This window comes from Protopterus annectens, chromosome 6.part0 (genome assembly GCF_019279795.1).
Source record: "Protopterus annectens isolate FY-2018-M chromosome 6.part0, PAN1.0, whole genome shotgun sequence".
Classification (NCBI taxonomy): Eukaryota; Metazoa; Chordata; order Ceratodontiformes; family Protopteridae; genus Protopterus; species Protopterus annectens.
In genome coordinates, this window is record NC_056737.1 from 1,319,868,572 (window position 1) to 1,319,884,947 (window position 16,376).

General features: G+C 37.3%; 1 protein-coding gene across 1 annotated transcript in view; it reads left to right on the top strand.

The window, feature by feature from the left end:
• The window catches only part of LOC122804788 (protein mono-ADP-ribosyltransferase PARP14-like), a gene marked incomplete in the record, with an annotated part of 1,493,437 nt that overhangs the window by 627,985 nt on the left and 849,076 nt on the right, over positions 1-16,376 (top strand). The window contains 1 exon segment of the mRNA XM_044074882.1: positions 13,159-13,323. Within this exon segment, the coding sequence (XP_043930817.1) occupies positions 13,159-13,323 (165 nt within the window).

A 16,376-nucleotide genomic window follows, 5' to 3' on the forward strand; every position in this document is an offset into this window, starting at 1 on the left:
TGACACCAGAAGCTTAGCCAATTGTTGAAGTCAATCATTTTGGCTTTGTACTGTGTTATCATTCTGGGCGAAGGCAGGATGCTCCTCAGGGCTAGGGTCATACCTGCCTGGGTCACATGATCCAAGAGCTCTTCCATGTCTCTCTTCATGTAGTCCAGGGAGGTACATTTCAAGTCATTCACTCCAGCATGGGCAATGACAGAGTTGTATTTGTACTTGCTATGGAGTGACTTGAGTGCATACGTTATGTGGCACCCGACAGGCAGCTGACTGTAATTTTCTCCTTGTTCAGTCTGGTGAGTGGGACATCAGTGTGCCTGACTATAGAGTTGCCTATAACTAACTAAAGTGTTGGGTACATTGTCTTGCCTTAGGGGCTGTTGTTGGGTGGCACACTGGTGTTGTGAGCTGTGACACTTTGGTTGTGACTGGTGTTTGTTTGCGTTTCGGCTTCGGAGGTCCTTAATGCTTGGTCAGGTTAATGTTAAGGGCCTCCACATATGTGGGTTTAGTGTTGCTATGTGTGGGTGTTGATAGTGTGGGATTTGAAGGGCTATGAGTTGCTTGAGATGTGATGCAGGTGTTAACCTTCTCCTCTTGACTGTCTAGCACAATCTTGGCCGGAGAGAGCTTTGCTTCCAGTTTGGCTATGTAAGTGCATCTCTCGCAGGTTGTAGTGTTGGGTGGTAGGAGGAGAGGATTGTCTGTGTACATGAGGCAGTTGCAGCATTGCCCCAGTATGCCCAGATCCACCAGGTGGACTGGAGAAATCACTGGAAGCTGACCCATGGACATGCCTGTTTAGGTGCTTTTTTGTAAAGTTTAAGAGCTGTTTTCCCTTACCTTTGCAAGGTACTTTGCAATTATAGACTGTTTAGTGCCTATGATTAATTTCTCCTTATTGACAAGGAGATCTGAATGCTTGTATCTGTTTCAGGCTTCCTAGTGCTTTCCAGCAGGTTCTAGTGCAAGTGCTAGTCACAGGTGTTCAGATTTTAGTGCTACTACTGAGAAACCAGCTAGTTTTAAGGGAAAATTTGAAGAGCAGACTTTATGGCACCTGGAATAGTTTAACTGTAGCCTCGCAGTGCTGCACGATGTGAAAAATGTGCAGACACATGCGTTTTTAAGCCAGAAAGCTGAAAGGAATAGAAATCAGCACAAAAGGCTAAAAAATTACAATTTCAGAGCTGGAAACCACTTAAAGATTTATACATTGATGACTGCATAGTATTAGTGCCACATATTTTGTTGTAGTGTTTTGTCCAGTAGTTAGAAACAGTGGGGACTTTTCTAAAAAGTCTTGATGACATTTGATTATAAGTTGAGCCCCTACATCTGTAAACTGTTTCATGCGTGGCACATGGAATAAATGATCCTAGGCAAATAGTAAACTACTATGCAGTTCAAGGAAAGAAAGTACTTGATTAGATTCTGTTAGTAAAGAAATTTATTTATTTTTTTGTTGATATAGAGTTGTTTCCTCAAGTGGTAAAAACCCTTCTATTTCAATGAGTGACTTTACACGTGATAGGAGAGCAAAGTGAATAATTTATAATTGTGGTTCTGTCAAACTACATAGAAATTTGATTACACCATGCATAATTAATAAGCATAACAAATTTTGAAGAAGTTTCTTTAATGCAGTCAAGTCTTAAACAGAGCAGCATCTAGTCATTTACTTACAAGTTATCAGTAATAATTGCTGGTACGGTATACATCACAGTTGTACCCACTTAGCAAAGCAGCCGATGTTAATAAACAAGTATTTATTGAAGTTTACTTTGTTTATAAGAAATGGTCAACTATATTTTATTTTGTATCCATTTATTTTAATAACCATTGGTGGGTCTCATTTACTGTGTAATCCAATTATATGTTCATAGTTTTATTAGTTACATTTTTAAACCGAGACCTAATTTGTATAACCACATGTTTCAGTGGATTACTGTTTTGCTTATATGCTTATTAAATGTTGCTATGGGTTGTTATGAATAAAGGCAGATGGTATTGCTAAAATTTGCAGGAAAATTATATAATAGTTATTAAAACTGTATAGTGTGCCATAATTTACAGCTTGCCAAAAACAAGTTAAATGATGTTAGTCACTGGTTTGTTCTTCCCTGTGTGCAGAAAGCTGCTAAGTATTAGGATAGAAAACTCAAATGAGTGACCTTACATGCTTGTAAAATGAGGAAGGCCAGTCTGGTTGAACTTGCCTGTGTATGTACAAAACCTCAACTAAGCATGCTCAAAGCTGTACCTGTTTGCATATTTAAGTGCATTGCTTTAATATTCACTTTGTTTTGTTGAACTTAAAGAATATATATCCTCACAATAATGCAGTAGCAAACTGGAACTATGTTAGAGTTTTGCGATGTACATTTCTGTTTATGTGAAACTGCCACTTATGAAAAAACAGGTAGTCAAGTAGACCTGACATTACATTTATGGATGGGTATTTGAGCAGAACTACTGTTTCATTTCATGTGCAGTCCCTAAGGGTGTCTTTATGTGTAAATGTAATTATTAAATGGCAACGGAAAGGATAAGTACTTATTTAAGTTAAAATAGTTATTGATAGCTTATGGAAGAATAATTTTCATGTTGATAGTGTTACTAGGAAAACATAGGAATTATGCCTGTAGTTTCTATTTCTTATATGTCAGCTGGAACCATAGAACTATTTAAAGTAATTGATTTTAAGTTGCAGTTTTTTCCCTTAGCAAATGAGGAATAGTGTGCTATCTGAAATATTGGTTGACTTGAATCTGGTAGCAGACTATTGCAGCAATACGTACTTTTAAAAGCAAAATAACTTTGCATTCTACCAACATAAAATAATGTTTCTAACCAACCAATTGTGTTTAAGTGTAAGCAATACGTAATGCAGATATGAAACACAGCACTGTTACCTTATGTTTGAATCACTTAAATTTTTAAAAGTTTCAAAAAATTTAACTACATTAGAAATTACATTCCAGACAAACAGAACATCAGTACGACCGAAGTCAATTTTGTGGGTTATTTGCTCACAAGTGAGTCACCTGTTGCCAGTTGTGTGCTTACAATAAAACAAATGAATAACCTATTTAATCAACTAAATCTGCTTTAAAGTAGAATAGCTTTTCTTTTTTCGAGTAACTTTATTTATAAATTTTCAGACATAGACAAAATATAACAATTAATGTTTGAATGCTTCAAGACTCTCATAATATTCTGGACCTAATTCTTTATAGTTGAATTGAATGTTGATTGCATGGAAAGACAGTAGAACCACTTAATGGATAAATAACCATATTCTGTTGAAAGTAATGCTAAACAAAGATTTGATAAAGAACCAAGAAATGTATAATTTATTACAACATTAAACAATGTATCCACACCCATGTTTGATAGCACTGCTGTATGTGACTGGAAAAATACATCATTGCAACCTACTAAATTAGATTACAAGATTTAAAAAAAAAGGGCTAAAGTGAAATAAAAAAATGAGAATAAGCATTAAAGTTCACGTGGGAGAGGGGAGGTGGGGCAGTCTAGTTATTTCCAGCAAGCATGTAAGCATGGGATCTGCTGCCAGGAAAAACTGAGGCAGAGGTCAAAAGGAAAGGGGAAATGATTAAAGGCCTTTTCAGATGGCAGAATTAAGGATCTGTCTGCAGAGGGACCAAATGGAGAGTGAGAAAGGTTTTCTTTTAGCTACTTGTGCTCCAGCTCTCTATATAGTTTAAGTATTTACCAACATTCACTGATCAGTGGGGGGATTGGACTCTTCCAATGATGAGTAACAGCTTTCTTTGCTACTTAATATGATAATTAAAGTCCTTGTATTTGAGGGCTTAATAGGAAACCTGTTCATCACCATATCTTGTTTATGCGTCTCCTGTACATATGATATACCTTGGAAATTTGGACCCAACCCCTCCCTCCAAAATCTTTGTTTAGTACATCCCCATATGATATGATCCCACAGTGGTGGGACATTCTTATTGTCTGGGCATCACCAACAATGGGGATTGGCTTCATCTGTTACAGCCACTATAAGGTCAGGATCATAAACCGTCTGAAACATTTCCAAGCAGAGTCTCCCCACTTTAAAGATGAGGTGATTGCAAACTGGGATTTCATGAAAGTGACAAGATATGTACTAGAGGGAACTGCTGCCCTCTCCCTATTAATCCGTTCTTTAAAATCTGTTGTATTAAATTTCAAAGCAATAAGTGAGGCATACATCTTGTATATCCCTACCTTTTGGACACGGCTCTTCACCATCAGGTTAAAAAATGCTGAAATATTGAAGTGCTGTTAACCTCATTTCATTGAGCTGTATCCAAATGGGAGAGCAGGAAAGGTTTAACATGAAAACAGAAAAGAGAATGATGCTGAGGGATGGTGTGCTCCTGTAGAATTTCTGCTTGAGATTTAAGGGATGTTCTTGAGCATAGTTGAAGCATAAAAAAAGTCCCTCCTTTTACTGTAAGGACAGTGAGAAAAAAAGTATTGCATAATCCTGACCTTTGGATGCATTCCAAAGGAAGAAATATTGCTATACAACTGAGATTGTAAGCCTTAAAATAAATCTGTGCATTTTATGATAAAATATGTAATATTTCAAAGTGCTTATACCATTATTGGATCTGTAGTGACCCACAGCTAGTGCATATAAGAAGACTAATACCTGGTTATAATTATGTATTCTGTGTATGTTCAAACAATGAGTCACAAAGATGAATCTATGTGATCTGCCATTAATTCTGTTTGGGATGCAGATGGTTCCAAGAGGTACAAGTCCCTAAAATACCTAAGCAGAGTGGCTTGGTATGCTAGAAGTAAACTAGGGAATCTTATGCCTCCTGAGCTCTCTGGTGAGTAATGGATTGCTCAAGCATCCCTTAGTGTGGCTGGGGACCATAAAAATTTAAAAATGTTTCTATCCCATTTCTTCAGAGTGAAAGAAGGGAATCCATATAGGAATACTTTGAAGTGTGTGTGTGTGTCTGTGTCTGTGTATGTATGTGTGTATTTATATATTTATATATATATATATATATATATATATATATATATATATATATATATATATATATATATATATAGGAAAATGACCACTGTAGTGACCAGGCTGCAAAAGTGTAAGCATTAACTTTAATAAAATAAATAAAACAGCGAGTTAAAGGCAAACTACTAACTCGTAGTGTCTCCTAATAAGTTTCCAACCTGTCACTGCCCACCTTTATCTCTGAAGAGCAGTAATTCCTATAGTGCCGTACACCACAAGAGCATCTTACATTTGACATTTCAAGTACAGTCATCTCAAATAAGTCACATCTAGAGAGTCAAAAGGAAATTGGTGAAGTTAAACAGTAATTTTAATAAACAAGGCTGTTAATCTTTCTCCTTCGTAATAAAAATTAATTAAATAAAAAGGCAGCATAATGCGTTTAAAAATGTGCAAGTGTTTCTGTAAAAAAAATAGTGGCTGCACTCATTTAAATTGCAGTTTTCCAGGTTTTGCACTGTGTTACAGTAATATAAAAAATCTTGCTCACTTTTAGAAATTTGTGGATGCTAACATTTTGTTATATGAGGTAATCTCTGCATTTATGCTCATTATCGCACTTAAAGCAGACTGTCAACACATTGCTTACTTGTAATAATGCATCTTAAATTTTCTGTGTACAGACTGGCTAAGAGGAATGTTTCCTTGCATCATTAAACATGCAGTAGAGCAATGTTACTCCTGCTGTGCAGTTTCTGCTTACCAAAACCTTCTGACCTGACTTACACCTGCACACACATAATGTGAATCACAGGTTATACTGGGAAAGGACTAGTAGTGAGTGGCATAGCAGAAAAACACTGCAAGAGCAGTCAGATGACTTTGTACGCTTAACTCTACAAAAAGAAGTCTGCAGGTAGCACACTTGCCTTTGCTAGGAACATTAAAGGCTGCAATCTGTCTCTACAAAAGGTACTTGCATTGGAATGGAGTGCTGTCCTTCACCTGTGACACTGAAGGTGGGTCAGAGCTCCCCAAACTGGTGGTAGTTGAGATGCATATAAATGATCCTACGGCACAGCAGAATTACCTATGGGGTACCCTGAAGTAAGTTTTCTTAGCTAATATAATGTATGGACTACCTCAGGTCTCCCATAACTTCAGTTTGATCTAGCTGATTTTGAAATGCAAATAAATGCATAGATAACTGTTTGTTTGGAACTGCCTTTCCTACTTGTGGATTGTACTGCTGTTAAATCTACAGAGAGTTGCAAACCTAAATATAACTGGGATTATTTTTTTTACTGATTTAATTAAGTGAATAATTAAAAAGTATCAGTGGGGAGAATTTGTATATATATATTTTTTTTTTTTATTTAGAAAGTTCTACTACTACCATGCTTTTAAGCAGATGGGCAGAAGAAGCCTAATTGGGGGGGTACATTTTTCATGTAATTACTTATCTATTCTGTTCTAAAACTTTTATGCATGCAGTAATACCAAACAGGGTGTGTTATTGTGTAAATAATGCATACCCAGGGTTGTTCTGAGTCATGATACTGCAGGTGGTGGGCCTATCCACCACCAGAAGGGCACTATTTACACAGTAACGCACACCTTGGAGGGTATTATTGCACTTAGAAAATGGGGTATCTGTCAAATTGTTTTGTATCTGTTTGCTTAAAAAAAATTTTTTTTTTAAATATTTTTGATGTAAGCTAATTCCTCCACCTAATGCTCCAGTCTTGGTGTAGTATATGTAAATAGTGTTGGAATAAGCAGTTTACACCTAAAATATAGGTTTGGTTATTATTTAATGTCTGCACACACTCTCTCTCTCTCTCACACACACACACACACACACACACACACACACACACACACACATATATATATATACAAACATTTAAAAGCAGTGTAGCTTTAAAAATACATGATTAAATGTAATAATGCCAGGCATTAAAGGTTTCTTACCTCCATACCTCTCGGCTGTCCAGATTTTCAAAGAATGTCCAGAGTGGATGATTACCTAATTTTTATTTTGGGTCTGTTCTTCATAAAATTTGTGATTTGCTGTCAAATCATCGGGGGTTGAAGTCACTAAATAATGACATTCATTTGAGTTTCACATTTTCTTTCCTTCAGAAAATGCATTCTAAAAAATCTTGTTATTCTGTCAACTTTTTATTTATAAAAGCAGTTTTTAAAATCTGTCCCTATTTTCGAGCATCCCCCTCATTATTTTAGACTTTATCCAGGTGTAGTGAGTTAACAGGTCAAGAGATATACATATCTCTTAACTGCTACTGCCGCTGCTTGATCTCTCACTCTGTCATGCACCACCACCCACTTCTGCTATCATATAAGCCACACACCCATTCACTCAGACATATGCACACTATTTTCTATTTTTTTAAATAATCAGTAACTTTTATTTTACACTTGCTAAACAGCAGAAATACTGGTTAGAAAGCATAAAATAATGGTTTGATTAATCTCCCTCTCACTTCCATGCAGGCAGACACTCACGCAGACAGATATAAACACACACTGACACTTTTCATTTTTTTTAAACATTCACTATTTATTTCAGTTTTGCTTTTGCTAAACAGCAAAAGCTGTGCTTCATGAGGGTAAAATAATGGTGACTGGTAGGTTTCTTAATGTCTAGTTTCATGGCACCTTAATAGGCTTTCATGAAGTAAGACTCATTTTTCAGTGGGCATTACCTATACAGTAACACCCTGGTAGGAACTGTTCATTCCCCAGTCAGGGTGCCGATGTACGGTTTGCCTATTCTCTAATCATTTGTATTTATATGTTTTATGCTGGAGAGGGTGTTCTGTGTATATTAACACACTCCTTTATGTTGGTTATGTCTTGATTAGAGCAATTCCACATACTAAAGACATTTGCTTGAAGCACTTTTTCCCTTAGAATATGCATGGTGTGGTGTTATATAACTTACACCTGTTGTGTAAATTTTGCTTCTAACAGCTGGCATGGAAATGTAACAGTTTTAGAATGAAGCCAATATATTTCTGGAGGTTTATAACCACACCAAATGATCTGTGTAGCATATCTTACATTTTTCATCATTTATTTGACCGTCAGCACTAATGTGCTGTGTTGATTGTTATAATTATACAAATTATACATTGGAAACTGAGCTAAGGTGGATCATACGCTGTAGAGCAGATTATCCACCTGGCTTGAATGATAAAGTGAGTTTACCCCAAAAAAGGAGGAGGATTAGGCAAGCAAAATAGTTCAGACAGAATTTTTATTGTGTGCTATATTTCGATACTAGTGCTGGTTTTTATATATTTTTTATATATGTATGTAATGTGTCTTTAAATGCATGAGTATGTTGATTGAAGTAATGAAGACCTTAATTAATAACTATATAAAAGGACTGTGATTTATTCTTATGATGATACAGTCTGATGAAGCCTACTGGGTGAAAGCGCTAACTGTGTGGAATAAAGAACGTTCTATTTTACTGCTGTGGTCTGAAAGATTTTAGTTTATACATCGTGGTATACTTTCATTCAACGTTATTTGGTATACTTTTATGTGCTGCCTTATTGTTCCTGCTTATGGTGGATTGGACTTTGTGCTTTGAAGTATTAACAGGAACGCTGCTCATTTGTAGGAACATTTCTTTGCTTTTGATTATTATCGTTATTTTGTTCCTAAGCGAGGGCATGGCTTGCACAGGAGGTGACAAGATCGAATTGGCGTATACGCCTGACGTAAGGGAACTCAGCGACTGGAAGCTGGGAAGGTTCCATGATTGTGTGACCGGAGAAGAGAACATTTTATTATTTTATGAACCAGAAGAGAAGCGTGGATCCGAATGTGATAACGCGTTAGCGGAGGACCTAAACAAGTTGGAGATTGATCTTTTGAGACTAAAAAGGCTACAGCTGCAGAGGCACCACTTCGAGGCATGCCTGAAGAAACGTATTATTCCACGTGGACTCAGAGTGTTAAAAATGCCCACCACAGGTAATCACTTTCCTGAGTTATTATTAAAGTGGCAAAATTTAAATATGGAGCTGAGCTTCAATTACATGAAGCTATTGATTGACTTTCACAAACCAGAAGAAGAAGCTTTGAGAGCAAAAGTGACTGAGTTACATGAGTCTATTATTTTAAAGTATACTACCCCGAAAGCAGTGGTGGGCATGGATAAACTCATGGACAATGTTTGTCTTTATGAAAAATGTTTGCTTGACCAAAAGAAAAGCAAAATTGAAAGGGACACATTAGATTTTAAATGTGGTCAGGTCTTTACTTGGCCGAGAAATACTGACAATGGGACTAATAATAGGACTGTTGATAAAACTTTGACTGCTGATGTTAATAGAGTGATAGTAAATGAAGATGTGTTAGTTAGTGATGCTAATACACCCACAGAGCAAGTAACCGTGAATAGTAATGATATTAACAATAGGAATCTGTATCCGTTGATTATTAATGAAAGAGTTAGTAATGTTAGTAATCAATGTATGAATACAGGTGATGTGACAGTTAACCAAGCACTTGATAGTGGAAAGAAGGGGGAACCAGTTGTTAAGAATAAGAACTTTAACACTGGTTGTATTAAAGAGACAACAGGGAGTTATATTTTGCGTGATACCCCTTTCCCCATACAGTCACCCCAGTTCAAAGGGAGAAATCGCTCCATGAGCAGGGGTCGACAGAAGCGGAAAATGGGAGACATCAATCAGGATGGCCCCACCTTGAAGAAAATATGGGGAAAGAAGGGGAATCAATAGTAATTAATATATCCAATAGGAATTTAAGTGTACATGAAGAACAAGTGCTCAGTAAGGGGCTTACCTTTATACTGTGTCAATTAAGTGATATTACAGATTCTATAATAGATGTAAAAATGGTTATAAGAAATGTACAATTGAAACTGGATTATGGGAATTCAGAACAACAAAATATGAAAGGTATTTTTAAACCTGTGAGCACATATGTTCCAATATTGCACCCTGAATTAGAAACATTTTCAAGGTTAGTTGAGAATGACTTTCACTCACAATATAATAATGGGAACATGAAAAAGAATAGGAGAAGGAATAATTTAACATCAGTACAAAGACAAGCGATGTACGAAATAAAAAATGATCACAATATTATTATTACTCCTGCAGACAAAGGAGGGCCAATTGTTGTGATGGACTGTGACCAGTATTTTAATAGTATGCATAATATGTTGAAAGATAGTATTTTTTATAGCAGACTTGGAATTGATGAGGTTATGACAAAAGTGTTTTGAGTATATGATATGCTCGATGACTTATACACAAGTGGTATAATAGATAGAAATTTGAAGAAATATTTTAAAGTTGAGAATCCATTGATACCTATACTGAAGGGCCTCCCAAAAATACATAAAGACTTAGAGAATCCTCCCATGAGACCTATAGTCTCAGAACAAGGTTGGTTGACCGAACCTTTTTCACTGTTTGTGGAATACCATCTTAGGCCAGTGGTAGAAGCCAATCATTGTATACTGAAAGACAGCAAACAATTTCTATTGGATCTCTATGAATATATCACTTCTTTAGATGAGAAAGAAGAATATTTTTTGGTTACATTTGACGTCACTAGTTTATTCACAGTTATACCCAATGAAAGAGGTGTTATTAGTGTACAGAATTATCTAAATGAACAAACTTCTATGAGTTCAAGTTTAGTTGAACTGATAGCCCTTTTACTAGAGACCATTCTAGAGAACAATGTATTCATTTTTAATGATAATATATACATACAGAATGATGGCGTAGCTATGGGCACTAGTTGTGCCAATAGCTACGCCAACATTGTTATGGCGGAATGGGAGAGGGAAGTGTTATTTCCCAGTACTATATTCAAACAACATATCCACTTTTATAAAAGATTTGTGGATGACCTCTTTCTGGTATGGAGAGGGAATGAAAACCAGTTAAGAGAGTTGGAATCCTTTATGAATAATTCAACAGAGTTCTTGAATTTTACTATTAAGTACTCTAGGGACTATGTTTCTTTTTTAGACGTGGATATTATGAGGCTATCAAATGGAATGGTGAACACCTCTGTGCATAGGAAACCGTGCTATAGAAATACACTACTTCACAGGACTAGTATGCACCCTAAATATGTTTTTGAAAATGTGGTGAAAAGTCAAACTGAGAGCTTCTAGGTTGAATCCCACAGATGAGGGATTCAGAAGGGAGTTGACAGGGTTGAATAGGAGACTCTTGGAGAGGTCGTATAATAGGGTGGAGATAGATGAAGCAATCTCCAGTATTTATCCATTAAGAGAGACGAAAGCTTGTCCATATTTTTCAAAAATTGAGGCACTAGGTGAAGATGAAGGTAGTGTTATAGTTAGAAGAGACATGAAAAACCAAATAAGTATACCAATTTATTTTACAAGTGATGTTTATAACATTAAGAAAGTTATAGAGAAACATTGGGATGTATTGGGTGCAGATGAAGAGATCAGGTCTTTAGTAGGAGAGAGGCCTAAGTTTAAGTATAAAAATAAGAAAAATTTGAAGAGGATACTTTGTCATGGGGCAGTGGAGAGAGGTGTTAGATGGACACACAATACAGTTCCCTGCCAACAGTGCAATCAGTGCTGCTATATCAATGTTATGGAGGTTTTTAAGCAACCAGTCACTGGGAGAGAGTTTTCCTTTTCAACAAGAACTACTTGCAGGAGCACCAATGTGATATATCTTGCTCAATGTGTCACATGCCCTGCGTTTTATATAGGGAAAACGAATAGACAGTTAAGGGAACGGATAAGGGAACATGTGTATCAGACGCGGACAGGTCAGGAACATAATGCACTGGCCAAACACTATAAGGTTGCAGGTGCCACACATACCTTTTCATTTTGCGTAATACAACAAATTAACAACAGCTTAAGAGGGGGAGACTTGGAAAATTATACATTGGAAACTGAGCTAAGGTGGATCATACGCTGTAGAGCAGATTATCCACCTGGCTTGAATGATAAAGTGAGTTTACATCCTATCCTAAAAATGAGGAGGATTAGATAAGCAAAATAGTTCAGACAGAATTTTTATTGTGTGCTATATTTCGATACTAGTGCTGGTTTTTATATATTTTTTATATATGTATGTAATGTGTCTTTAAATGCATGAGTATGTTGATTGAAGTAATGAAGACCTTAATTAATAACTATATAAAAGGACTGTGATTTATTCTTATGATGATACAGTCTGATGAAGCCTACTGGGTGAAAGCGCTAACTGTGTGGAATAAAGAACGTTCTATTTTACTGCTGTGGTCTGGAAGATTTTAGTTTATACATCGTGGTATACTTTCATTCAACGTTATTTGGTATACTTTTATGTGCTGCCTTATTGTTCCTGCTTATGGTGGATTGGACTTTGTGCTTTGAAGTATTAACAGGAACGCTGCTCGTTTGTAGGAACATTTCTTTGCTTTTGCTTTTGATTTGTATTTATATGTTTTATGCTGGAGAGGGTGTTCTGTGTATATTAACACACTCCTTTATGTTGGTTATGTCTTGATTAGAGCAATTCCACATACTAAAGACATTTGCTTGAAGCACTTTTTCCCTTAGAATATGCATGGTGTGGTGTTATATAACTTACACCTGTTGTGTTAATTTTGCTTCTAACAGCTGGCATGGAAATGTAACAGTTTTAGAATGAAGCCAATATATTTCTGGAGGTTTATAACCACACCAAATGATCTGTGTAGCATATCTTACATTTTTCATCATTTATTTGACCGTCATCACTAATGTGCTGTGATTGTTTTTTTGTTTTGTTTTTTTACTTTGGATTGTATTTTATATAGGCATTATGATATGGGGTATGTTGATTTTGGGAGGGTAAATGCTGTCCTTGACACTGAAGGCATGAGGCAGAAATACATTCTAGACTGCTGTGTACCAAGGTATGTGTATAACTGCCTGTACCCCAACCCAATTGTACCTTTTCATTCACCTACAGTATGAACAGCATGTTGGTTTTTATACATTTACTTATTAATGGTAATATAGAATGTTTTCTGGCATTTTTCGAAACTGTTGTACAAATATTAAGTACTGTTTCATCAATCTCATTTTCATTCAGTAATGTTTTCATCTTTACCAGATAATGAAGTGGTCATCACAGGAAGTGGAAATCTTAAGTGCAAGTTCATAGTTCATATGGTTGGCCCTACAAATGCAGCAGGAATGATCAAATCTGCAGAAAAGGTTCTTCAGGAATGTGAGAAAAAGGGTATTAAAACAATTTCTTTCCCAGCTGTTGGAACAGGTAATTATAAGTTAAAATGCATCATATTTATCTGCTAAGATCCTAGCGAAGGATAAGTGTACGTAATGAACTACATGTCCATTTTCAAATATTATTTATTTATTGACAGCCTTATTAAACATTTTGCCAGAAAGGTGTGGAGAGACAATAAGAGACAAGAGAGTTAAAGGGAAACGGTATAAAACTTAAACAAATGGTATGATATTTTATACCCAGAGAACGTTTCCAGAAATTTTCAGTTCTTCTAATATCCTGTCCATATATCCTGTCCACATATCTTATCCACAATCCTCATTTGCATTCATCAACCAAACTAACCAGTCATCTGATTATAATGCTTAAAAATGTGTTGTCTCAATCAATAAACACACATTTTTATAAATCATCATTAAATTCTCCAAAATGACATGATCAAATGGATTTAAACATCAACATAAAGAAATGATGGCTCTTTATCTGACTTCTTTAATTCCCAATGATAGAGGTCATTGTAACTGTATTACCAAAAGTAATCCTTCCAGCTCACAAACCAGATTTAGCTTATCAATGAGGGCAATACTTTCTGTAATCTTTTTGCTGCCCTCAATAGAATTTGCCATAATTAAGTATAATAACTGGTCTGCATGACGCTGGTAGTGTTTTATCCCAGTCTCCTTGGGGCATTACTGTTATTACTGCATTTTTGTACTACTCATTATTTCCTTGTGTTAATTAATTATTAACTAGTGTTGCAAAATTGAAAATGAGGTCTCATTTTTTTTAAATATATTTCTGTAGGTAGTCTGTATTATAGGTTCATAGGTTCATACTAGGCTATCTGCCCTGGGGCAATTATAAGCCTAGCCCGATTCTGTATGGCTTACGCCACCCCTTGATTTGAGTATACTGTGCCCTTTTTAAGGTTTAGTTTACTGTGCCTCTGTCTAATAGTGACATGGGAGTAATTCCTGGGACAAACCAACAGTCCCCCATCCACCTATCGAGATTCTTCTTGAAGAGATTCAGTGAGGTGCTCTGCCTCACATGAACTGGAATTCTATTCCAGAGCGAAGGGAGCCTCTGAGTTATGAATCTGTCCCTCCAGCAAGTTCTATTTATTTCTGTGCTGAGGTTCAAGTCCCTCGAGTGTGTGGCTCTAAGGGATTTAGATTTACTGAGGTGGAGCATGTCCATTAATTCTGGATTTGACATAGCTTTGTATGTCAGGCATAGATCGCCTCGAAGTAGGCGGTATGCAACTGAGTAGAGTTGGAGTTTTTTTAACCGAGCAGCATATGGCATCTGTTTGAGACCCTTGATCCTCTTGGTGAGATACCTTTGGGGTCTTTCTAATTGCTGCAGGTGTCGGGTAAGGTACATCCCAAAAGGGGCATTGTATTCTATGATGGGCCTGATGAGGGATGAATAATGGGGCACGATTACCTCTCTTGATCTAGAAGTGAAACCCTTTGTGATGAGGTGGGCTATGTAGAAGGTCTTTCTAACCACTTTGGCAGTGTGGTTTTCAAAGGAGAGATTGCTATCAACTTGGGTCCCCAGGTCCCTAATAACTTTCTCTGTACTTGATGGGTTTCCACCTATGTGGTAATTTGTGGGCATATTGTTTTTGCCAAAGGGTATGACTATACATTTTTTGGCATTTAGCTTTAAACCATGGTGCTGGCACCAGTTATCTGTCTCTGTGAGACCTTTTTGAAGGATGTTTGTGTCAGCTGGAGAGTCGATTATGGCGCCCAGTTTGCAGTCGTCTGCGAACTTGGTGAGCCATAGTCCTCCCACATTTGCCTGTACCTCGGAAAAGTATATACCGAACAAGAGTGGTCCCAGGACAGAACCCTGTGGGACGCCACTTGTGACCGGTTTCGAGTCTGACATGGCTCCAGCAACTCTCACTCTGTGGGTTCTGTCTTTGAGCCAGTTTGCGACCCATCTTGTGACATAGGGGTTTATATTTAAGCTGGATAGCTTATCTATGATGCCCGAGTGGGGTATTGTGTCAAATGCCTTTGCAAGGTCCAGATAGGCTGTGTGGACTACCTTCCTTCATCTATGGCTTTGGTGACTGTTTCAAGAAGTCAACCAGGTTCAAAAGGCAGGATCTGCCCTTGACAAAGCCGAACTGGGTAGGATCTAGTGTCTGTAGGTCTCCAATGTCTTTGTTTATGAGCTCCATGATGATCCTCTCCATAGCCTTGCAGACTAAGCTAGTCAGGCTTATGGGGCGATAGTTTCCAGGGTCCGTAGAGGCTCCACCTTTGTGGAGTGGGACCACTGTTGCTGTACGCCATTCTGTGGGCACATATCCTGTAGGGAGGCTGAGATTGTATAGCTGTTTTATTTGAGGGATTAGTTCCTCTTGGAGTTCATGTAGGATGCAACCTGGGACGCCATCTGGTCCCATGAAAGCAGTGTTTTTTGCTTTGCTGAGGGCAGCCTTCACCTGAGCATCAGAGATGTTTGGGAGGCAGCCCTCTGCCGGAATAGATAATTGCTCTTTTGGGGGGGGGGGATGGAGAAGTTTGCACTGAACCTGTCTGCCAGGATATTGGCGATGTCTGTGGGTTCAGTGTATTTTTTGTCGTTTAGAATCAACTCAGAACAAGTCCGGGAGTTGCATCCCAGGTTCCTAACATAACTGAAAAAAGCCTTATGATTGTCTTTGGTGTCCTGTGCAATTTTTCTCTCAAAGCTGGCCTTGGAGGATTTTATGAGGGATCGTAATTTTTTGCTAGTACTGATCAGAGATGGCATTCCCTATTAGGGATTTTGCTCTATCATGTAGTAGCTTCCTCCTTCTGTTGTACAGTTTATTTATGGCAGGGGTCCACCAGACTAGATGCCTGCCTTTGGATGATTGGGTCTTGGTTTTGTTTGGGATAGCATGATCCATGCATTCCTGGAGATGTCCGTAGAATGCGTTTATATAGGATTCTGCAGTTTGGGCTGTAGTTTCCACTGGCCCTGGGGCCTTGAAGGATTCCACTTCGGTTTTGAGATGTGAGAAGTTTGCTTTTGAGAAGTTTTTCACTGGTTTTCTGGGCTGGGGGTGGGGT